A 25,544-nucleotide genomic window follows, 5' to 3' on the forward strand; every position below is an offset into this window, starting at 1 on the left:
ATAAAGGGTTATAGGGCCCTATGTTTTAAATTCTGGGATGCTGAATTCAGTAGGATAGTGATTTTAATATTGATCATTCCACTTCAGGGTATTTTTTTTTATTATCGTACAAATTGGGCCGCAGGGTATCAGATTTTCATGAAACTTTTTTCACAGGCAGGGCTCATGTATATATAAACAAAAAAAAATTGAGATAAATTCAGGGTCGCCTATTCTCTCGGAAAACTTAGGTGGATTTTTTTTGTTTGCCCCTGACACTACTTTGGAAAAATCATAACTCAAGAACGAAGCATTGTTGAAACAAAGTTTTTATTAGAAAATGGAAGCAAATTTTCTCAGAAATCCAAAAAAATATGAACTACAAAAAGTTTTCCACAAAATTATCCACAGTTAAGAAAATTCGTAAAGAAAAGCCGGAAAAACTATGTCCGAACTCGTGGAAAATTTTTAAAAAAATATGTTTGAAAAAGTTATTTTATAAGCTTTAATCGCTCAAATTTTTGGAATGTACTTTTTTCGATTTTGAGTTTGGGGCCGTACACAAATTACGACACGTTTTTAGGGGGGAGGCCAGGCCTACTGTGCAGCGTTATTGTTTTTACAATAAAGCCATTAAGTGGGGACATCTCGTACCAACCTTTCAGCTTTTGAGAAAGCAAAATAAGTGAAAATCGATGGGGGTGACGATGCTAAGAAGGTTAATGTCACCCCTCGGTCCTTCGCTTCCTGGGATGGAACACAGGTATTTGGTCCGTGTCCTGGCCCTAATGCCTAGGCTTAAGCGCCTTTACTCGCTCTCTGAAATTATTTTATCGCTGAAATTTTGTAAGCCTAATAAGCCTATATTATATGGTAATTTTTCACAAAATTGGCCATAACACGAAAGAAAAAAAAGTGCATTCCAAAAATTTCATCGATCAAAGCTTATAAAAGAATTTTTTAAAAATTTTCGCGAGTACGGGCAAAGTTTTTCTGGCTTTTCCTTATGAATTTTCTCAATGGTGGAAAGTTTTGTGGAAACCTTTTTCCACTTCATATTTTTTTTTGGATTTCTGAGAAAATTTGCTATCATTTTTATGAAAAAACTTTGTTTCTACTATGCTTCGTTCTTGATTTAAAAAAAAGGTTTATACGGCACATTTAGACATTTTCAACAAAATTGGTCATAACTCAAAAACGAAAAAAAAAAGTGTATTCCGAAAATTTCAGCGATTTCAGCTAGATATAACCTTCTCAAAAATATATTTTTTTGAAATTTTTCCATGAATTCAGGCATAGTTTCTCTGACTTTTCTTTACAAATTTTCTCAATTGTGGAAAACTTTTCCCAGTTCATATATTTTTTGGATTTCTGAAAGAAATAGCTTTCAAAAATTTGTCTCTACGACCCTTCGTTCCTAAATCTTGATTTTTCAAAATAAGTAGTGTAAGCAAGGAGATTTTTTTTTCTTTTTTTTATACATATATCCATGAGCTCTGCCTGTGGAAAAAGTTTTATGAAATTCTGAGACCTTCGGCCCAAACCCGTACGGTAATAAAAAAAATGCCCAATAGATACATAAAAATTCCAACTACCATGAATGGACTGCGGCCACCCATGTGGTGATATCACGTAATGATCTGCTAAACCCTACCTCGTGAACCTCGCGATTCACGTGTTCACTATGATGATACCCGCTGCTTCGACCTTGTCCAAACGAGCTTCTTTTTCCTGAATTTCAAACAATAATCAGATGAAAAAGCTACATACCAGAGCAATTCATTGTCACTCAAGATAAAATCCGCACCGTTTATTTTAGTCATTCCTCATAAATACATACATAAGCTACTATCACTAGATTCGATTGATTGTGTTTTCCGCTTGGGCGCCGCCCAGTGGTCGCCAGCGGCTCGCGATTGTCTTGTCTGACTACGTGTAAACCTTAATCCTACCCTCGACTCCCTGTATCACTGGCGAGCGCTGCTTGAGGTAGTTCTCGAATGCCACATTGTCAATCGTCCCAAAACGCTTGTTGCGTCCGTGCTGGGTAAATATGTGGAACCCGTCGCCACCGCCCACAATGAACGAATTCGTAATCACCCGGTAGTACTTGAAGGGGTTCAGTGGACTATAGGATGGAACCATACAATCGTAACAACGCACATCGGCCGAAAGAACTCGTTCGCCGATTGGTTTGGTGACGTTGTATTCCACTTTTAGGCCAGAAACCTGCAGCATGTTGGCCCCGTTGAACTTATCCTCATCCCAGGATTTCTCCACGGAATACTCCAACACTGCCAGTAGATAGTCGCCCCGTAGCTCGACGCAAACCAGGTTGTTCTCGAATGGCAACACTTCAATCACGTTGGCGTAGTTGATGGCTGTGAATTAGAAAAGTTTAGTATTATTACTGGACTTACTTATTGGATCGATTGAAATACCTCCTCGGAACATGCTGACTCGAATACCGCCCACAGCTATCACAGCGATAGCCCCATACGTCCAGTGACCTGGTTCAGCCATCGAGACAAAAGCCGATACCATCGAATCGGCTATCAGGGTACCAAGGTTGCACTCACCCACGTTACAGTTGGACTTAAGCAGATCAACGGCTGTGGAGCCGACCTGGCGGTTGCCCTGCTCGTCCACGGAAACCTTCCACGGGATCATTGCGGCGACGACTGCTGGGTCTGGTGGAAGAAAAATTGAAGAGAAAAAGCATATTTCAGTTATATGATCTGAGTGGCATAATGATTCTACGTTCCCATATTCATCCAAACAAAAGGTCGCAGCACCAATTGGTTATATTGGTTACCGTAAACTGGAAGTTACCATTTCATTTCAATGTTACGTCATTGTCATGCGAATGGTTAAAATATAATTGTTGTTTTCTTGAAAGTCTATATCCGCGGATAATTGAGTGATCAGGTTCACCCCACTGATCAACTACACCCCAGTTTACGGTATGACTTGTGATACGCATGGGCAATTATATTTTCATTACGATGCATATCATCAAAATTTTTTTAAGTGATAGGGAATCGCGCCACTTGGGCGGTGGCATCTATATTCGTCTGTTTTCCACTATAACTCAGTCAAATTTGAACCAATTGACACAACTTTTGGAATGTGGTGAGATAGGTATAGTATCTACCCGTGTACAACATTCTAAGTCAATTGGTTCAAAATTGAGGGGGTTAGAAGCCAAGGGGTGTAAGTGACAAAAACCCACTTTCGAGTAAATGAGCTTTGAAGTTTTTGATCAATTTTTCATCCCATACAAAATGTATGGAGCACCAAAATCAACCCTATTTTCTCTGATTTATTGTAATTTTTCCAATCATCGTAGAAACAATCTTAAAAAAGTTCCTGAAAGCTTGAAATCTGAAGAATTTCATGATATGCTCAGCTCAAAATCGACAAAATGGTCACTTACACCCCTTTGATTCTGGGCCCCTCAATTGATCAATTTTAGCATTAGCATTAGTCGACTGTGTTAAAGTGGGAAACAGTCGAATATAGAAGCCACCGCCCAAGTGGCGCGATACCCTACATCTGTTCATCTGTGCACAATCTAACACCTAACACCCGACGTACCAACTTTCCACCATTTCCCACAGCCATTCACACAACCATCTCTTAGGAAAACTCCGACATTTCAGCATTAACTTGTGCTAATGCAGTAGTAAGCTATTATAAATAACTATCACATTCAGAATTCATTCGAGATTTCAGCAGGCATGCCTCCAGGGTTAAAAAAGTACAACACCACCAAAAAAATCTCGCTCATCTTATATGGCGTGAGCGCGGTGTAGTTTTAGTATCAAACAGGCGCGCGTCCTGAAAGGTTAACAAAACTTTTACAGTGATTTCAGAACAATCTTGAGGATTTTTTTTCAAGCTTTTAGCAGGAGTTTTTCTAAAGATTTCTTCAAGAATTCTTACATGCATTTTTTTTCAAAAAAAAAAAAACTAATACAGACTGTTTTAGTAATAAAGGGCGAACACGGCATTATTTCAACACTTACAAATTGCTGTTACTTTTTTCCCGGTGGACAGAAATTGATCAAAATTTGTACAGTTACTCTTAGACTCTCAGAAGCATATTGTTTATATCCTGTTAATTGCTTAGCCGTGTGGTTTGTTGCGGTAAAGATGTAAATGATTAAAGAGAAAATAAGTGTAAAAATGTTTTGCACTCCAAGCAAGATCCAGAGTTGTACCATCTTGGTTTGAAACAAAATATGCTGCAAGATTGCAATTCAACCGTCTGAAAAGTGGAAAAAAGTCCAAAGATTGGTTGACTTTGGAGCACAAGCGCGGAAGAGAAAAAAAATAGAAAAATATTGAAATGGTGCGGGATACCAAAATTTTCAAGCTCCTATGGATGGCGTTAAACGAAAGTGTCAAAAATTTTACCCCCAATTACTGTTCCAGTACAATGTAAACTGAGGTATATATGTATAAAACTGCCCTGCAATTCTGGTTTTTATTCGACGAATACATGAAAACGTGAATGGTTTTACGAATTTATCCAGGAATATTTCAAACAATATTTCCAGAGATTTCTTTATAAATACATCAGGAATGTCTCCGGGGTTTGTTTTGGGGAAACCTAAAGATGAAAAAATCCCTTCATGTTTAACATAATTTTGCCAGGGAAAATCACAGGATTTGTTTATGGAACTTTTGTTATTAATATTGCTTCAATTCATATTTCTTTATTGGATATACAGGGGATGGCCAAAATGTTTGGGATAGGCAACTTTTTTTCTCTCACGAAAATGTTCAACATGCTTTAACTTTTCATAGAGTGCATCAAAAATTCTCAAATTTTGACTGTTTGTTCACCTATTATATGTGCTCGATTGGTACAAATTTGAGCTCGATTGGTAAATCTTTCGCAAAGTTAGAATAGTTCCGGTAAAACACTATTTTTTAGACAACTAATTTTTGAACTGTCATATCTCGGAAACCAGTGAACCGAATAGAATGAAATTTTTAACGTTTATCAACAATATATTGATACTTGATACGACGCTATAAAATGTAATATTTTCTTACGATGAATAAAGTTATACCGGTCTGACATTTTCACCCATATAGAGGAAAATAATTCAATTTTACAATATCATTCAAAAATTACTAAATGTGTTATTCTTTCAATCCAAATAGGCTCTAATACATCTTATCAGAGATATCTTGAGAACAGAAGCAGAAAACCTTTGGATATCAACACTAAAATTCAATGACATTGATGTAAAAAATTAACATTTTTTCAAGAAAGATCCAAAAAGTTTCAATCCATGATAGCTTTTTTCAACGTTCAAAAAGTACATATGTTTTAATGGCATAAGAAGCATCCAGGTATTGTTGATAAACGTTCAAAAGTTCATTAAATTCGGTTCACTGGTTTCCGAGATATGACAGCTCAAAAAAAAAGTTGTCTAAAAAATAGTGTTTTACGAGAACGATTCTGGCTTCGCGAAAGATTACACAGCGCAACATTTTTTTGTCTCAAGAGCAAACTTATGTGTCTCCGAAGGATTTTGGGCCGCTGAATCCGAATCCGGGCTCAGATTTGTTCTAACACGTCACAATTTTGAGCTATACCTCAATTTATAGGGCAAAATATGCGATTTTGAACTTTTTTGACAGCAAGCCATTAAGCAAGGAAATATTTTTTTTTAAGCAATCAAAAGGTAAATTGGTCAATTAACATCTAAATTAACGACTCATGCAAAATATTTCGTTTTACCTAATCAAATTTGATAGATTTAGGCATTTTATGTTAGTATGATAACTTGCATGCAATTTTTGGAGGGTGACTTGTATGGGAAATATCGTACCTAACATAAATCGCTTAAAACTATCAAATTCGATTTGGTAAAATGAAAAAAATTGCATGAGTCGTTAATTTAGATGTTAATTGACCGATTTACCTTTTGATTGCTTGAAAAAAGTATTTCCATGTCCAATGGCTGGCAGTCAAAAAAGACCAAAATCGCAAATTTTGCTCTATAAATTGAGGTATAGCTCAAAATTGTGACGTGTTAGAGCAAGTCTGAGCCCGGATTCGGATTCAGCGGCCCAAAATCCTTCGGAGACACATAAGTTTGCTCTTGAGACAGACAAAAAGTTAATTTTTGTTACGCTGTGTTAACCAATCGAGCTCAAAATTGTACCAATAATGCACATGTAGTAGCTTAACAAACAGTCAAAACTTGAGAATTTTTGATGCACTCTATGAAAAATTACAGCGTTTTGAACTTTTTTGTGAAAGAAAAAAAAGTTGCCTATCCCAAACATTTTGGCCATCCCCTGTATTCTACCGTGACGTGTGAAGCATAAGCCTAAGTTAAAATTCACGAATAAAAAGAAATAAAAAAATACTACCGTAACGTTTTTTTTTTTTAACGTTACAAAGTTTTGATGCCTTTTCGATCAGATTTTCCGCTATGACTCGTAAATACGGCGGTAAACGTCAAATGTTTTTGCATATTCAGATTCTTTGTAAAATTTGCAAAAAATATGATCAGTTGAACTTGAGTAATTTACCGGTTAAAAGTCAGCTTTTCACAGAAAAAATATGAATACTACTTTCAAGTTTTTATACGTCCTGCTCAAAATCTCATTTAAATTGAAAAAGTCATTTCATATTTTTTGTATTTTGTTGAAGCCCAACTATCCTCAAAAAGTCTTTCTTAAAATCTTGAATTTCGTTGACCATTTGTACTGGAACAGCTTTAAATTTTGTTTTAAGACTTTTGAAAAAATCGCACAAATAGCATCCTGGTTCACCTACGAATTCCAAATTGTTGTCAAATATGCTACCACTCTGGGGTCTCCAGTTAGCCTAGTGGTTAAGGCTATGGTTCGCCAATCCGGAGACGGCGGGTTCGATTCCCGTTCTGGTCGGGAAAATTTTCTCGACTCCCTGGGCATAGTGTATCATTGAACTTGCCTCACAATATACAAATTCATGCAATGGCAGGCAAAGGAAGACCTTCAATTAAAAACTGTGGAAGTGCTCAAAGAACACTAAGTTGAAGAGAGGCAGGCCAAGTCCTAATGAGGACGTAGAGCCAAAAAGAAGAAGAAGAAGATTCTACCACTCTATACACTCTGGATTACATGACACCTGCCAAAATAGTCAAAGTTTTCAAATTCTTAAGAATGCCATTAAATACATCGAAACAGATTAGCTTTTGATTTCTATACGTGAATGACACCGGGGTCTTTGCAACCAAACAAGTAATCAGGACCGTCCAAGAATCGTTGGAAAGGTATTTACGTGGACTTTGATTATAGACATTAAAATTGACTAATTATTGAGAACCGGTGCCGGAAATCCGGAACATCCGAAATATTAGTTTTCATCGTTGATATGTGCTTGAAAATCCACAAATGTCTTTCCTTTATGCATTTTATTGCATAACTTCTCTGCACACTTCACTGAAATGAGAAACATATTGTTTAGGACCATTTTTGAAGGGTTCTGGGCAGGTTTGGTCAATGCTGAACGGGTTACAGGGATTCCGGAAGGTGGTCAATTGGGTAACGACAATGAACCCGGCGCCACATGGTTCAACCTTCGTGGATTTTCATGTCTGTTGTTCTTGTGATACACAAAGAGATTGATAGTCATCATCTTCTTCTTCTTGGCATAACATCCCTACTGGAAAAAAACCTGCTTCTCAACTTTTATGAGCACTTCTTCTGGTATTTACTGAGAGCTTGATTTCTAACCAAAAGCGCTGAGATCCACTGCTCTAGATGTTCCATTGGTACCCTTACAAGGAGTTCTATAAGGAATACTTCCAGTATTCCCACCATCAATTCCACCAGAAAATTCATCCGGAAATTCTTAAGGAATTTCACCAGACATTTCAGGAGTTCTAATGGAAACTCCAGTAGGATTTACAACATAAATTCTTATAGGCGTTCCACCTCCAATTTCTGTATTAGTACTACTGCAAATTCCCGCAGGAGTCGCATCCTCTAGTAGTTCCAGCGAGAATTCTTCTAGGAGCTCCAAAAGAAATCCCTCTAGAAGTTGCCCCGGAAATTCCCTCGCCAGTAGTATTTTTTTTTAACTTAGAACTGTTTCCGAAGTAACAACTGGAATGCCTCTAAGAGTTTCTCACTTCCTTCAGTTCTGTTACGAATTCTCCTAGGAGTTCCAAATAGACTTTCTCTTGGAGTTCCACTAAATGTTTTTATATTGCTTCCACCAATTATTTCTCTAGTAGATCCACTAGGAATTCCTCAAGGAGTACCTGTGAGGAAATTTGCTCAAATGTTAACCGGAAATACTTTCAGTTACACCGGAATTTTCACTCGAAGATCCTCTGTGAATACTTCTAGGGCCCCCTCTGCTAATATCCAGAAATTGTAGTAGTTGATCCATCGTGAATCCGTCCAACAAATCCACTGTGAATTCCTCCAGTATATTCACTGGAACTCCACTAAGACTTCCACCAGAGAATCTCCTAGGAGTTACTGCAAAGATCCCACTAGGAAATCGACTAAGGATTTGTCTAGAGAATTTCTCTAGGAGTTGCATCGATTATTTCTCGAAGTTACATCGGGAAGTCCAGCAAGAGTTTTACCGGAAATTCTTGTGGGAATCTTCTCGAAGTCCTATCGAAAATCTCTTCAGAAATCGTTCTAAAAGTTCCAAAGAGAATTTCCTCAAAAATTCCTTTAAAATCATTCTTTATGTGTTCTGCCGCAAATTTCCTCTAGAAGATAAACTTTTAATTCCTAGAGAATTGCTGTCAGGTATTCCTTTGAATGTTTATTTCACTCGGTATACTTCTCGAAGTTATAATGTATAATCATGTAGGAGTCCCCCTAACAGTAATACAGCCGAGAATTTCGTTCAGTAGTCTCTCAGGAAATTTCTTCGGGCGGTCGTCCGAAAATTCCTTCAAGAGTTCCTTACGAATTTTTCCAATATATTTTCCATAAGTTCTGAAGGAGATGGCCTGACAATGCCTTCAATGGATTTTCCGGGAAACTCTTTGAGAAAATCTCCGCGGAATTTTTAGATGATTTATCGGTGAATCCCTCAAAAAGGGATTCCCGGTTTGACTCCTACAGAAATTCTCAATCCATTATCTGGAGAAATTCCTGGTGAAGCTTTTGGAGTAATTCTCAGTATAACTTCTATTTCTAAAGCACGGAAAACTTCATTTTCTAAAATAAGGAATCATTTTATAATCAATTCTTTGATCACAAAGAATCAAATGGCAGATTGGTTTCTCACACTATTGTATACGATAAGGAGCTAAACCAGCCTAGAGCTGGGAATCTCAATTATAGAAACAAACAAACTTGTTATGATAGTGATGTAAGTAAAAATGTCTTCCCGAAACGTTTGAGACAGCACGAAGTGCGTTGACAGTATTATGAAAAGAACTTCAAAAAAGTTTCTTCAAATATTTACTTTGAATTACAAGCTATTGATAAAATCGAAAACTAAGCAGAATCATAAAAAGATCAAATAACAATTTGAGAGTCTTTACAAAAATTTAAAAATTCCGGAAATTAAAATTTTTTGTAAAAATCTGAATGTTTCATGAGGATATTAGAAATTCCGGAAAACATTCGTAGACTGGGAAATGTTAATTTTTTAACTGATAATTTAGAAGAGGGAAACCCCCTTTGAATGACTTTCTGTTGAAATCGTCCTCAAAAAGGCAAGACATTCATAAAGAATACAAAAAAAGGGTTGAGGTGACACTAGTTTTACTAAACAATACAAAAATAACTAAATATATATTCTGCCTTCAATAATAAGAGTTTGTTCTTTGTGTTTTGGCTCAAAAGCCTGCGGCGCACCTGAGAGATGTTCACGGCGCACCAGGGCGCCGCGGCGCACAGTTTGGGAAGCACTGGCATAAAGGAAATACATTTGTGGATTTTCAAGCACATAGCAACGATGAAAGCTAATATTTCGGATGTTCCGGATTTCCGGAACCGGTTCTAAATAATTAGTCAATTTTAGTGTCTATAATCAAAGTCAACGTAAATAGCTTTCCATTGATTCTTGGACGGTCCTGATTACTTGTTTGGTTGCAAAGTTATAGCTTGTCAAAGTTAGGATCTCTAAAGCGGAATTTTTCAGATGAAGCTGGTTCCCGGTGGCCACAGTGGCCAAATCCGGATTTCTCCGGATTTCTCTCGAAACCTAGACTTGTGGCCCTTTCATTTAAGCCAAAGAGATCCAAAATCGGACAAGTCACTGATTTTTGCGAGATGTTCAAAGTTCAGGGCCATAAATGACCCCAGGGTCTTATTTGTAACTCTTTTTATGGGAGCGCCCCTAGGGGTCGTTCAATGCTTTTTATTTTTGGAAAAGGTTTATATCCGCAAAACATAATTGTCAGAAAATTTCAGATTGCTAGGATTCGGTAAACAAAAATTACAGAGAATTGAAATTCTAAAAAGGTCGAAAAAAACCCCAATACCTTACTAAGGTTAAAGAAAGATAGACAAAGTTCCAGTGCGAATGTAGAGAAGACACTGCAAACATATCACTGCCAGTGTTCCTTAGTCGATTGATAATCAAAAGATTCCTCCAAAAAGTTTGTAAAAATGTGATCGAAAAACTTTTATCTGAAATTCTTGCATGAATCTGGTCTGTATATTCTTTACTGATTACAAATATTCTAGCAGGTACAGGGTGCGGCAGGAAAATATGCGAAAAGTTCAAGGCACTATTACACGCTAAATATGGGATATATATGAATATTTTTTCATGACAGTGTATCAGTCAATGTCTATATTCTAGCACTGAAAAATAAAAATGAACATATTCGATGTTTAACATGTGATAATGTGGGCCTAATAAGCGGATATCAATAAACTGCGCGCCCAATGGTCATTAAACAAAATGACTATAACAGTAACAAAATTAGATAAAATTCGATGAACAACTAGACCACACTGATCCAGAGGCATGTAGTTTCACATACCAGATGAAATAAGTACATATATTTGATGATATTGTAGAGAAAATCAAAAATTTTGTTTTATCAGATGCGAAATTTAGCGACCTGTGTGATTTTCTGGGGTTTGAAAATTCTGGTTGTCTTCATCTTCAGGCGCCGCCCTGTAAAGGTTAGTGACCAAAATGGGAAATTTTTTAATTAACTTTTCAGAAAACTGGCCTATTATAGATCATGGAACGTTGAAACATAGATTGGTTAATGTCAAATGGACGAAAATGAGGTTTGAAGTTGAAAAACACTTTCGCATTTTTTCCTGCCGCATACTGTATACCTAATATTACTGAATTTAAGTCATTGATAAATGTACACTGAATATCTAGCACACATACAATTTTCCATCAATGCTTTATTTGTTTGGATCAATGTTTTTGTTGGATTTCTAATTCAAGTGAAATTCTTGAGGGTGTCAAACAAGTTTTGAACGATCCATATACATCTTCTTTGCATACTACCGCTTATTCAATATTCAACCATATTCAGAGCCTTCTTGTCGACATCAATGGTAGATCACATTATTATCATATTATTTCGGTTACCTTTTATAGCTTTACTCTGTTTATTACTAGCCAACTATTCCATTGTCATACACTCACCTGGCACTACATCGGCTCCCAGATAAACAGGATTACCCTCCCATCGCTGGATGATTCCAGCTTCGTCGAAAAAGAGCACAATATCACCCACGAACTTGGTATACGCCGCCGCCTGCACAATTAGCACCTTGTGTCCGCCCTGCTGTGTCACGACCGTCGGGTATTCTCCCTGCGACGTACCCGGAATGGTCGGATGATCCCCAGTGTACAGGAAGGTGTGCGAATGCCCCCCAACTATGATGTCAATTTCGGGACCCGCATTTTCAGCAATTATTTTATCCACATCCAATCCGCAGTGCGAAATCACAACAATTATATTAGCGCCCTGCTGCTTCAATAGCTCCGCTTCTTCCCGTACGGTTTCCGACTCATCGGAGAAGATTAGGTTACCCGTATTGGCAATGTCGTACGTAGTCTGCAGAATGACTCCAATCAGCCCAATTTTGCGCCCATTCCGTTCGATCATCATCGACTTTTGGAACTTTTTGAACTCGGGCTCTTCGCTATTGTCCACGTTGACCAACAGGACCGTAGAATCGATGTTCTCCAGGAAAGGAACAACTCCTTCCACGCCGTGGTCGAACTCGTGGTTGCCGATTGTCATCGCATCGGCCGGTACCATGTTCAAGAATTCCACCGTTGCATTCCATCGGTGAATGTTGTACCACAAGGTGCCTTGAAAGTTGTCTCCCGCATTCAGGTAGATTGGGTTAGTTCTTTCGGCGAGCAATTTTTTCAGCACCGTCACCGTCCTGGCATATCCACCCACGCAAACTTCATCTTTCTCCGGATTACACGACACACTAGCCGTATTGACTTCTTCGAAACGCGCGTGAAAATCATTTATGTGAACGATCGACAGCTCGAAAAGATCACTCTGGCCTCGAACCACGCCGGTCAGCGCCAGCAGCACCATCCACGACCACCATTGGGCGAACATTTTCTATACACACAGTGCGATGGCCTTTTTATTGTTTGCCAATATTCACCGATCTTAACTATCCGGGCACCCGGCACTGACCGATGACAGCCAGCAACTGAATCCGCGTTCAAGTGGAACGACCAATAAAGACTGTGGCTAAGCAAGCCTTCCAACTACCTCATCTGAAGCACCCACCGACTGTAAGTGCAAAGATATGAATAAAACCAATAAACGGCGATATTCGCACACCATGAGATAACATCTACCTGGATGGATTGTGTTATTCTTATGGGTGTCCCCGAATACCGTCTCGTCATCAGATGGACAGATGCCAGTTTAGGGTAATAAGGCATACAAATGTACTTTTTTGTAAGATAGAGAAATACACTACATGTCATCAGTACGAATTCACAAAACAGTAGCGGATCAAATAAGCTCGGAAAGCTTAGCTTCGATTAGAACATCGCCAATTTTAACAGATCTGCGAAGCTGCATAGTAAAGATGTTCACGAGACCTGAAGTAGAAATCTCCAGCTTTTGTGGTGATGCTGAACTTATCAGGTGATAAATATTTATGATAGGTAGTGTTTGTCCATCACTCGCGCAAAGCAGTTTTGTTTGATATTGAGTCAGGGTGTTCTCTTGAGTGTATGAACGCCGCGTCTGCCGTGCTGCGTGCTTGTGGCTATTGTAAATTTTAATTGCGGTTGGAGTAAATCACCTAGCGATTGTTATTGAGAGAATGCATTGTTATTGAAATGCTTGTAAAAGTAGCACTCTCAGGAACACTAATTGACCATCATTTGTGAGGTATTAGTGTCAGGCTGGAAAGTAGAAAGTACGAATCGGTCTAATAAGTGCATCTAGAATGTAGTCTGGATAACATAGAAACGCGGGTTGATTAACTTATTAGCGTCCAGTGATACTAGGGGCCGTCCATATACCATATGGACAGAAAATTAGTAGTTGTTGACTCCTCATCCATCGCCGCGGACAAGCGTGGGCTTTTCTTTGGCTTCTACCCTACTCCCTTGGACTTGAAAAAGTTGTTTCTTTTTCTATATTTTAGAAGAAATGGGAAATGGTCATTTTGAAAAATTTTGAGAGAATGATTACCCGGGCAGGGCTCAAGTACTGACGATCAAAATGTGATATTGGTTTGTTTGAGATAAGAGGTAAAAGTACTGAAAATAATATCAAAAATTTGTTCTTGAACCATCTAACCCAGGGGTTCCCAACCTTTTTGAGGTGGCGACCCCCTTTAATAATTGTCAAAACAGCTGGGGCCCAATGACATTTTTTAGAAAAAAATATGAATTAAATGAACGAAACCGAGTTATTTGGGTAGCAAGAAATTTGCTTTGGGAGGAATTTTCTACGATCAATGATACGTTTTTTATTCGACACTCACATTTCGAAAACGATAATGTCATGTACATACATTCAATTTGAATCGTAGCTGAAAAATAGCGGCGCAGCCGAAATTTTTTTTTTCTTCAGAAGGCGTTTTATACTGAAAATTTGTTCCTCAAATTGTACCGCCACCCCCCAGGTATAGACGGATTTCGCGCCAACTCGAACAAATGTTGGCAGCACCCTCTCAGATTACAACGAAACTTTCTTGGTGTGTAGACCTTGCCCAGATAAGCCACTTTGCATACTCATTTTTCTAATTTTTTTCTCGACTGACTTTTGAAAAGGGCTAAACTTTTTTATGGATTTTTTAAAAATGTTTTTAATCAAAAAATGACTACTCCTACAAAAAAGTGTTGTATGGGTGATTATCACAAAATTAGTCAAATTTTAAGAAAAAAATACTGAAAAAAATCCAAAATGAGCCCTACACTGAAAAAAATCATTTCTAAAAATTCAAAGTTGATTTTAAAAAAACACCATTTTTTATTTTGATGAAATTTTGTCTCAAGACAGGTAATTATGTTCCCTACCAACCGTCCATACATCACAAGATGGGCACTTTAAAGGAAAAAAAGTTTTTCTAACAAAAACTTTTTCTTGTTCGAATGATTTTTTTTTTCAGTTATCAACAATAAAACCAGTGAAGGCCATAACAATCCCAGAATCCAATGAAACTCAATTTTCTAGGAGATTTTGTGTTATTTATTCAATCATTTGGAAGGGTTTTCCTATACATAAAAAACTTCAAAATATTACAAATGTATTTTCTTAGGAAATGTAATGTTTGATCGCAATATGTATTGGAGTGCACTTTTAAATATACAATTATTTATAATTATGAATTTTTCAAATATATATATATATGTGTCTTAGAGCCAATTTCAAACATGTTCTTTTCTATTTTTTCCGATCATACTAAATATTTTTGGTTCATCTTCTGAATTAGAATACCTGTTTGCCTTTACTTTGTCGCCAGGAATAGGCAAAAAACTATGGAATTTCTGAGTGCCTGGTATTGTTTTGGCGTTATTATATATTTCTTCGAGATCTTCTGACATTTTAATGTACTGTTCAGTGGATACGTAACAGAAATTTAATTTAGTTATATTTTTATCTGTCTGTACAACTGCCCAGTTATATAACTCTCGTGGAGTTGTTATGGTATTTCCATAATCTCGAGCAAGACTTGCTCTCTTTGCCATTCGCTTGAGAGTGCCACCAATAGCATCACATGGACCTTTACCGTGGGACGTTGCAAGAAAATGCCATTCTGCTCTTAATGCATGACTGGAATCTACATAGACTAGCAAAGTTCTTCTAATTTTTGTATTGTGATGCTGCCCCATCAGACATAAAATAAATTTTAGAAAAGTTCGTTAATTGTTTCATAAAATCTATCATTTTTGAGATGAACAACTGGACCGCAACTGTATCGTGAGCCATTACTTCCGATATGATAATGAAGCTAACATTTACAAGTTTATTATCTTTCATATAGTAAATTTCAAATGGGTGTATTGTTGCTTGCGAGTTGTTCCAATGATATCTTTGAGCAGCGTTTTGAATTATGAATGAATAGTTTTCAGAGAAATCACAAATCGCAAGAATTTCATCATCCTTTAATGTATCTTTTTAATTTCTGAGAAATGATGATTGTTGTTTATGAATAAAGTCGTGTGTTATAAGTTTGTCAATTTTATCAACAAGATACGGAACAAATTCATCAACAGGTTTAATAATCGTTTCTAAATTACAGCGATCAGTATTCAACCACTGCTGAAATATAATCTCTTCTTTGTCATTTGATTCTAATATCAATGTAAGTTCCTCTTCAATGTGTTCATTACAAGCACACTTTTCACAAGCACGGAAAAAGCAATTATCTGTTCTGGTGGAAATATCGCAAAGCATTTTTTGTATTATTTCATCTTGTGACACAATTCTTATACTGTTGAACATTAAATTTACATTTTCATGAATAGTACATATGCATACATTATGTATACCAGAAGAATCAAGTAAAATACAATGCTTTGGTCGCAACTGTGTAAATACTGTGAAACCAATATTCACAGTTTTGTACATATCTACAAAAATCAAGCCTCTTTGAGCGACATCATCAAAAGTCGTTTTTGAACTTGTTGTTTTTTTCCATTTCGAACCTCAGAAACAAAATCATTTGTTCCTGGCATTATTGGCTTGCTGATATCATTATCATCAAAAAATTCTCTTACTATTTGTTTTGTATCGTCATCAATACCATGCCCCCTTCTTTTTTCGGTGGTACAAAGAATACCCTGTTCATAAACAAGATCCTTCACCTGCCTCGCCATATACATTGGTGCGTTAAACTCTCTTGTGATTTTATTTACTGACCAAGACTTAGGAAGTACAGATAGTATTTTAATCTGTTCGCTTCTGTCAGTTTTAGGGTGATTGAACTTATACTTTAACTGCATAATTATCTCGTCATACGCCTCCACTTTGCCAACATCCGTTGAATCTATTCCGAAGATATTTTTTCGAACTGCTTTCGTAATCTGCAATGATTTGTTTATGCGATATTCCATACTTCTCATGTTTCTAGATGAGATTGGCGATAAACTCAATGTTTCAGCAATGGTATTAAACTTCTCAATATTATGGGGACCCTGTAGTTGATCTGTTGACGGAATTGACTCCAATGATGGAATAGATGGTACCATATCTGTAAGATAAAAGTTAAGGTTAACAATATAATAATGAATGCAGTGGAAAGTTAATGATAGTTATTTATGCAACGAGTTGCAAAAATGATTTTTTTTCGCACAAGTAGTACATTTATCCAACGAGGCTTGCCGGGTTGGATAAATACGAAGAATACTGAAAAATGTAGTTTTGCAACGAGCTGCAAAATGAGTTATATAAAAGAAGCTAACACGTTGAAGGCTTACTTACCCAACTTATGATCGATTTGTTGACCACTCGTTGACGGTTCTGGTTCTGGAACATCATGATGTTGCTGCCCACTAAATGATGGTTGCATAGTTTCGTCGTTTCCATCCGATCGGCGTTTTTTCGTATTCGGGCTTCTGTTGTGACTTATCAATCCACGACATGACTCACAAATACTCATCGATTCGTCGATTTCATGTGTATATCCCATGGAATGAATTTTATCTATCAATCTTAATGACATGCCCCGTAGATTATGACGGTTGCACTTTGGATTGTTTATTTTTGCACTGCACTTGAATTTGTTGAATTTTGATTTATACGATTGATCCATTACTTTTCAGAACTGCCTTTAATAACCAAAGAGAAGTAACACGTTGAATGATACCGATTCATTTTCTTGTTTTGTTCATATTTGCTTTAGGTACAACTCTTGATTTGTTTTTTTTTTTCGATTAGGTAGTTCGAATCTAATAAATAGCCTTACCTAATATTAGGTAAGAACATGGGGTAGAAACGTTTGGGTAGAAATTACAGCAGCACGTATGAAATGCGTGTTCTAATTGTATATTGTTTCGTACTTCTAGAGTGCTGCTGCGTGAATATGGGTGCATTGCATTGTCGCATATGACACAATAAGTTTCATTGCATTTTGAGATTACTAGATAACCTTCACTGGTTTAGTTTGTTTTTAAAAAAAGACACTGAAAAAATAATAATTTGGACATGAAAAAGTTTTTGTTAGAAAAACTTTTTTTCCTTAAAAGTGCCCATCTTGTGATGTATGGACGGTTGGTAGGGAACATAATTACCTGTCTTGAGACAAAATTTCATCAAAATCAAAAATGGTGTTTTTTTTTAAATCAACTTTGAATTTTTAGAAATGATTTTTTTCAGTGTAGGGCTCATTTTGGATTTTTTTCAGTATTTTTTTCTTAAAATTTGACTTATTTTGTGATAATCACCCATACAACACTTTTTTGTAGGAGTAGTCATTTTTTGATTAAAAACATTTTTAAAAAATCCATAAAAAAAGTTTAGCCCTTTTCAAAAGTCAGTCGAGAAAAAAAAATAGAAAAATGAGTATGCAAAGTGGCTTATCTGGGCAAGGTCTACACACCCAGAAAGTTTCGTTGTAATCTGAGATGGTGCTGCCAACTCTGAATACGATTTGGGGTGAAATTCGTCTATATACGAAATTGGTATAATTTGCAACAAAATAGAATAAAAATTTAACATTTTTTTGAAACATCGCGGCCCTCCTGGACTGGCTCAACGGCCCCCCAGGGGGCAGCGGACCACTGGTTGGGAACCCGTGATCTAACCAATAGCAAAATATGATATTTGAAGATCAATCAAACAGCTCACTGCTATTGGTTAGTTCTTACCAAGAGCTATGTGTGCTATGATGATGATGTTCCAGGAGAAAAATTGAGATATTATTTTCAGTACTTTTACCTCTTATCTCAAACAAACAAATATCACTTTTTGTTCTTCATATCAAAATATGCTATTATTGAGCTTTTTTCCACTGCTCGGGTAATTATTTTTAAATATTGACTTAACCCTCTAATGCCCAAATTTTTGATTTTGATCTAAATATCATTTTTCGTCATCTAAAATCGATTTAAACATGTTTTGGAAGATGATTCTTTTTAATTCTCGATTTCGTGAATTTCAGTTTTTGATTTTTATAATTTTTATTTTTGAACTTCCCCACACTTTTATATTTTTCCTGGAAGCCTATTTGGGGTACGGATTTTTTGAGATGAAAACATTTTGAGATTTTATGACTATTGTTGAAATATTTTTATTTTTATTTTTTTTTTCATAGGAAATTTTATTTTCCGTGTAATTTTAAGGAAAATAGTTTTAGAGTGTATCCAGTTCCCTTAAACTATTAAACTAGGATAGAATGATTTGGGAAAAATTTAAAATATGTTAATTGTAGCGATTCAGTACAAAATAAACAATGACTTCTAAAAGGTGTCTAAAACATCAATTTTTCAATGATTTTCAACAAATGTAAATGCGCTTTGAAATACACCAAACACCATTTTGAGATATACAAAACAGTCCTTAATATCAGCCAAAAATATAAGAAAAATGATTTTCCACGAAACAAAAATTACAAAAATGCTCAAACTATACCCCGTCTAAAGGCGGGGTTGGGTATTAGAGGGTTAAATAAAATTCTTATTATGACAAAATAAAAATAGCATGTAAAAGTTTTTGTTAGAAAAACTGTTTTTCCTCAAAAGTGCCCATCTCATGATGTATGGAGGAAAGTTAGGCAACTATATTGGTTTTCATGAAAAAAAAAAAAATAAAATAAAAATCAGAGCATAAAAACGTGGGCATTTTCTGTAAATTGACTTAAAATTTTGAAATAATATTTTTAAGCCTGTAAAAAATGTTTAAAATTTTTCTCATATTTTTTCATGAAAGCTTGGACAATTTTCTAAAAGTCTCCCATAAAAGACTTTTTTGAACAACTTTATCACATTCGAGTTTTTTTTTCTAAAAAAAACGGCTAAAAAACTGACTCTTTTTTAATGTTAGTCTAGGCTAATTTAGAAAAATAAAATATATGAAAAGTTGTTTGTGAAGGTAAAGTCTTGAAACGTACAAAATTTCATTAAATTTGGAGGGGGTGCTGCCAATCACGAGGACGAGTTGGTGCGAAATTCGTCTTATTATTTTTTTTTTAAGAAATACCCTGTTCTATAGCTATCGTAATCCAAGATTAAATGGTTCTTGTGTTCGATATTTGTATAGGGGAGCTTACGTATTTTCGGCAGTTTTGTTCTCTTCGTCATGGCGGGTTTTTGAAACCTGTTGGGCTCAGAATTGGCCTCAAATCCTTCCCAACCAAGCTGAGTTATATGCCAAATTTCAGGCAATTCGTCCGACAACAACCCCAACTTCGTCACCCTATGTGGTGGCATTTTGAAAACTACCATTCTCACAAAAACATAAATTGCAGCTGCATTTGTAAAGTGCAAAATGATGTTTCTACAATAATAACAATATATTGATTTTCGAGGACCATCTCATAGACTGAGCTAATCACGCAAAAGTTAAAAAAAGGAGTCCTTTCAACAATTCTTGTGCCATTTTTCATGAACTATTTCCAAAAAGTGCATCAGCAATTCTTTTGGGAATACCTCCGCCATTTTATAAAAAAAATGGAAAATTCCTTTAGAGATTCATCTACTATTTATTTTTAGAAATTCCTTCAGCATTTTTTTGAGAGTTCCTTTGGCGATTGCTCCGGTAAATTCTTAAAGAACTCTTTCGGCAATCTTCCTTCAGCTATTTATCCAGGAATTTTTCAGATGGTTCTTCAATATCTTCAAAATTTTATTTCAGAAATTCCTACAACAACTGCTTGAATAATACCTCCAATATTTCTTCGATTTTTTCATCTGCTGCTACAACTATTCTCAGAATTTCCTCCAGAAGCTCTTTTAAAAGCATTTTTATGAACCCTCTAACAATTATTTTGAATATTGTATGACAGTATCTTCAGAAGCACCTTCGAGAATTTCTCTTGGAATTCCTCCCGGAATCTTCTTCGGTATTCATCCAAAAATTTCTCCAGGAACTTCTCTAATAATCCTTGCAAGAAATCTCCACACATTTTTTTTAAGAAATTTCTCTGTCCATATTTTTAGAAACTCGTCCAAAATTGTTTCATAAATTAGTTCGTTAATTTTTTGAAGAATTTTCCTAGCAATCTTCTGGAATTTTCTGCCCGTTTTTAAGATTTTTCTCCAGGAAATTTGTTGAATAAATGTTTTCATTGATTCTTTATTAATCGAAAAACACCCCAGAGAAATCATTGTGAAAGTTCTACGGCAATTTGCTTAGAATATTTTCTTCTCAATTGTACACCGGAAGTTTTTCCGGCAGTTTTTGAAGAGATCTCCACTTGCGTTTTTGTAAGAGATCTCTATATAAGATATTAACTGTTTCAATAAATCAGCCATTACTTATACTTGAATGTGTGCAAACATACTGTTGTTTACGTTGCCTGTGAAATTTATCACAACAAGGTAAATAAAAAGTGAGCAATTTAGGTATCCGGAAATGTCTTTAGGAATTGATTTGGTAATGTGATTGCTGAGAAAAAAAATCTGGAAGAGTTTTTCAGATGATTGTCATTTATTTCAATTCCCTAAATAATTCAAAAGAAATTTCTGCCGGAATTCTTGGAGGATTAATTTAAAAAAATATATCTGATGAATTCATCAAGGAGTTTCCAAAAAAAAATTCCGAAAAAGTTGCTTCAAAAAAAAAAAATAAATAAACCGGTGAAATTCATAAAGAATTCGTCAAAATAAATCCGAAGGAGTTTCTAAGGAAATTTACAAAAAAATCCTGGAGGTGCAGGGGATAGATAATATGGTCGGAACAAGCTTAATTTTCTCTTTTCATAAAACGGTAACTTTTCGAAAAGTGTACCAAAAACTTTTCGAAGAGTGTATCAAAAAATCTCATTTTTTTTGTGTAAGCTGATCAACTACCCAAGTAACCAATAAGCATTTGAATAACCCGTAATTCTGTTATATATCTGCATTCAACCTGCTTAAGTCGTATCATAGCATCTTGCACCGACTTTTCGAACCCTCTAAGCAGAATACCCTCTTCCAATGAGTGTAATCAGTTTCGTACCTTTTAATTCCGCCCTGTGTTGCTTATCCTTTGCTTTGCTTATCCACTGACACTGGATAACTGACACTGAGGAAGATTACAAATGGTAGTCGAAATACGCGTATCTGTCAAAGGATAAGCAACATACGGCGGAATTAAAAGGTACGAAACTGATTACACTCATTCGTATCATAGCAGTTTGACTGCTAAATTGCTCTATATTAGCAATTGAAATGCTACTTAAGGCAATTACATTATTTTTTATTAAATAACGAAGCAATATTTTCAAAATCGGTTTTCGTGCACATGTAGAACATGGATCAAGGTATCTCCTGATTTTTTTTCGTGGTGGAAAATGTTTTTGTTTTTGTTTTTGTTTTGTTGCAGAAACCATTTTTGAATAAAATTTCACAAAAAAATGGTTTCTGCAAAAATGGAAAACTTTTACAACCACAAAAAAAAATCAGAAGATACCTTGATCCATGTGCACGAAAACCGATTTTGAAAATATTGCTTCGTTATTTAATAAAAAATCAAAAACCAAAAAAATGAGGAGTTTCGCCTTAAAATCTGACAACAGTTAGTAACGTTTAGCAGATGTAGATGTAGCAAATGCACGGTATGTTTTGGTCAACAAGCAGAATAACTGCTACTTTATTGCCATAAAACTGCTAAGGGCCTGTCCATAAACTACGTAGACTCTTAGGAGGGTCGGGGGGGGGGGGGGTCTGGCCAAAGTCTACGCTCCATACAAATTTCGAAAATTTTGTATGAACAAAAGTCTACGAGGGGGGACGGGGGGTCTGAGATGGCCGAAAAAAAGTCTACGTAGTTTATGGACAGCGCCTAGTGAGATGAGTGATGCTGAACCCACGACACATTTTCATTTTAATTTAAAATGTAGCAACTTAAAAAAACAATGGTGTTGCGTACAGATGCGCAGCCATAAATTTGAATACTCCGTAGATGTTAAATTAAGAAAACTGAACACCCCAATCAAAATACAGATTGACATTGTAATGCATAAACCCAGTAAAGTCACACTTAGTAACTTGTGAGGTGGTGTATTTAGTATCAGCCATGCCATAGAAAAACGATATAGTGCTACTCCGATTGTCGTGAAACTTGGTGGGTTCGTAGATCTTCGAAAATAATTAGACCCGTATTGTTTTTAATTTCGTCATCAGGGTGACCAATTTACAGATAGGGTGGTCCTAAAAATTAAGGTTTTAAAAACTAAAATTTTTCAAAAAGTCATATCTTTTGAATCAGTTGACCGATTTTAGACTTCATTTTTTGTTGTTTGAAAGTTTTTGAATTATAGTTTTTAGGAAAAATATGTTGAATGGGCCAAATTGCGTTTTTGTGTAAGAAATATGCAAATATATTTGTTTTTTTCACGTTTCCATGGTCTCGAGATCAAAGAGGTGCCCTGAATTTATATTTTTATCAGAAATCTCAGGAAATTTAGCGTAACTTATCAAAAAATCAGAGATGTATGTTATTTTGTTTTCTAGATATGATTTCCTTGAAAATAAAAGGACAAATTTTCCCATACAAAACATTTTTTTAATTTGATTATATTTTGAATCCTTATACATGTATGCATACCAAAAAGACCAGGAATCACTCAAAAAAGCAATACTAGGCATAGTTTTACGAGTATTTACAATTTTAGGCCATTTTAGAGCAGCTAGTATCAAATGAGGGGGTCAGAAGCGGAGGGTTGTAAGCAGAGCCGGATTTACAAATGTGGGGGCCCGGGGCCACAGTGTTGTGGGGGCCCTCTTTCTAAAAGATATATATTTGCTTATATAGAATGGAAAAAAATCGTGAAAAAAAATCAAACAAAATGTAAGGTACACCGGGGCAAGTTGAAACGGGTGGGGCAAGATGAAACGCGAAGTTTTGATATAGATTTCAATACAATTTTAAAATTCATCCTTCGCTAAAAGATTGCTTGAATCAAAAACTATGTTTTATGGCGATCAAATTGTTTATCAACAATAGAAAACATCATGTTAACCCGCTGTTTCATCTTGCCCCACCCGTTTCAACTTGCCCCGGTGTACCTTACTATTGTCGTTGTGGAAGATTTTGAATCTTATTACAAAAAAAAAAATGCTACCCATGTTACTTATGACATTCAGATTTGATTCTAGCGTAAAAACAATATTACAAGAAATTACGTTAAGTAAAAAAACGTTTTTTTCGCGAGTGTGCTCGTGGCATAAAATTTTTAACACAGAAATTTGAAGTAGAACTTATAGCAGAAATCTTCAAGAATTTTTTAGTTTATTTATAATGCACTCGCAGAGGTAGTTTTTGCGCAAGCTTTAAAAATAATTTCTAGTACAATGCTTAGTGAGAGAAGTTTTTACCGACTTCCCATAAGAATTTTCGACAAAATTCTGAAATCAACTTCTGGTAAAACTTTATGGAAATTTTATAGTGGTATTAAGAAAAGGAACTTCCAATATATTTGCTATATTCTAATATAGTTGTAATATAGTAACTATTTGTGAAATTTTAGCGATGATCTGTAGTGCGTTCCTGACGGAGCTTCTGACTTCAATTTATGTACTTCTTTTTGATTTTTTGAGAAATTTCTAGAAAATGTTTGGTGGCGATCTAAGACGATTTTTAAGCCGAAGGAAAAAATCAGAATTTCATCATCTATTAATATTTTTCCACAAATTTCTTCAGAAATTTCCCATGAGTTTTGTCGGAAGTTCACCAAAATTACATCCCTAATTCAGAAATAATATCTCTTAAGAACTGAAGAAATACAGACCGAAACTCTTCGAAATATTCCTTTTATGCAATTTATTTCAAAGAGTTCCGGTCTGTGTTTCTTGAACTTGCTAGAGTTTCTCTATATACACGAATATTTAGCAGGAACTTTTTGGCTCTCCATTCTACACAGTTTTGTAAATTTTCCAGAACTCAGACAAAGATTTTTACCAGAACTGTTGTTAAACATCTTGTGCAATTGCAGAAGACTGATTTATTTATGAAATATTGTTATCAAATTTTAGAGGAAGTTTGTGTAAGCCACAGAACAGTTACACAAGTTTACAAAATAAAATGAAAGTCGTGAACTTCTGTCAACGACCAAAATTTTTGAAGCACAATTTAGTGCTGATTTCGAAACCGACCTTCAAAAAAATTAAAGTAGAACAGTTTTTGAGTTTTAGCTCAATATCGAGTTTTGTAACTTTTCAAAATATGTAATTTACTAAAATTCAAATATATTGCGTTTTGTTCAACCAATTTTAAATCTTTTCCCATAAATTAAAAGCTGAATACAATACCATTCGATCATCTCAATACAGGATTTGCGTCAGATTGATGAAATTGAAGATATTGGCGAGTTTTAGGGACGATCTTCTTAAATTTTAGCAAAATTCTCAAAATTTTTTGAAGAAATCTATTTTTTTCAATAAGAAAAAAACAACTTAAAAATTCTTTCTCGACGTTTATTTGACATATCATATGTAGGCGAGTTACAGTAGAAATTTCAACTCAATCGGAGCATTGATTACGGAGAATGAGATGTTTGAATTGAAGGACTTTGCTTGAAAATAGAACAAAAATCGATTTCAAATCATCAACCTTGTATGGAAAGTCGAAAAAAATTCCGCTCTACTGTATTTTTTTTCTTTCGCGTTTTCAAACTCAGGGCATTATTCTACACCAAAAATGATCATCAGCTTACCGAGTTCAAAAATGCTGTAAACTAGTGTATCAATGATCTTTCCAATTAGGCCGAAACAAATTTCATTCTTCTTTTGCCACAGTGCTCTTTGATTCGTCAAGGATGACAAAAATAATAAATGTATTTGATGAAAATTGAAGAAAACCTTTAAACTTATCGAATTTGTTAAAAAAATCATGACGACTTTATTTGTGAACCCCCTTTGAAATGTTGAATTCCGACCAAAATTTTCCGAAGAAGGAAGTAACATTAGAAAAAAAAAACAAATTTTTTGTCATGTCATTAACATCCCAGCCCGGGGCCATGGC

At 35.5% G+C, this 25,544-nt stretch overlaps 2 protein-coding genes across 2 annotated transcripts in view; one reads left to right on the forward strand and one right to left on the reverse strand.

Moving 5' to 3' along the window:
• The window catches only part of LOC109417806 (dnaJ homolog subfamily C member 22), a 263,856-nt gene that overhangs the window by 66,806 nt on the left and 171,506 nt on the right, over window positions 1-25,544 (forward strand). The gene's annotated exons all lie outside the window — the stretch shown is intronic.
• Window positions 1,758-12,697, reverse strand: LOC109426761 (apyrase). Its single transcript, XM_019702298.3, has 3 exons — window positions 11,591-12,697; window positions 2,421-2,669; window positions 1,758-2,360 (listed from the first exon to the last, which is right to left on the reverse strand). Exons 1-3 carry the CDS (start codon window positions 12,528-12,530, stop codon window positions 1,909-1,911), a joined length of 1,641 nt encoding a protein of 546 aa, XP_019557843.3. The 5' UTR covers window positions 12,531-12,697; the 3' UTR covers window positions 1,758-1,908.

This window comes from Aedes albopictus, chromosome 2 (assembly GCF_035046485.1).
Source record: "Aedes albopictus strain Foshan chromosome 2, AalbF5, whole genome shotgun sequence".
Lineage (NCBI taxonomy): Eukaryota > Metazoa > Arthropoda > Insecta > Diptera > Culicidae > Aedes > Aedes albopictus.

What these genes read in the sequence shown, in the direction of transcription:
- LOC109426761 (XM_019702298.3), bottom strand. Translation starts at nt 12,530, where the DNA reads ATGTTCGCCCAATGGTGGTCGTGGATGGTGCTGCTGGCGCTGACCGGC. An exon ending in GGGAGCCGATGTAGTGCCAG is followed by an intron (nt 2,670 to 11,590) that starts GTGAGTGTATGA and finishes TTCTTCCACCAG; the next exon opens with ACCCAGCAGTCGTCGCCGCA. An exon ending in AGTCAGCATGTTCCGAGGAG is followed by an intron (nt 2,361 to 2,420) that starts GTATTTCAATCG and finishes TCTAATTCACAG; the next exon opens with CCATCAACTACGCCAACGTG.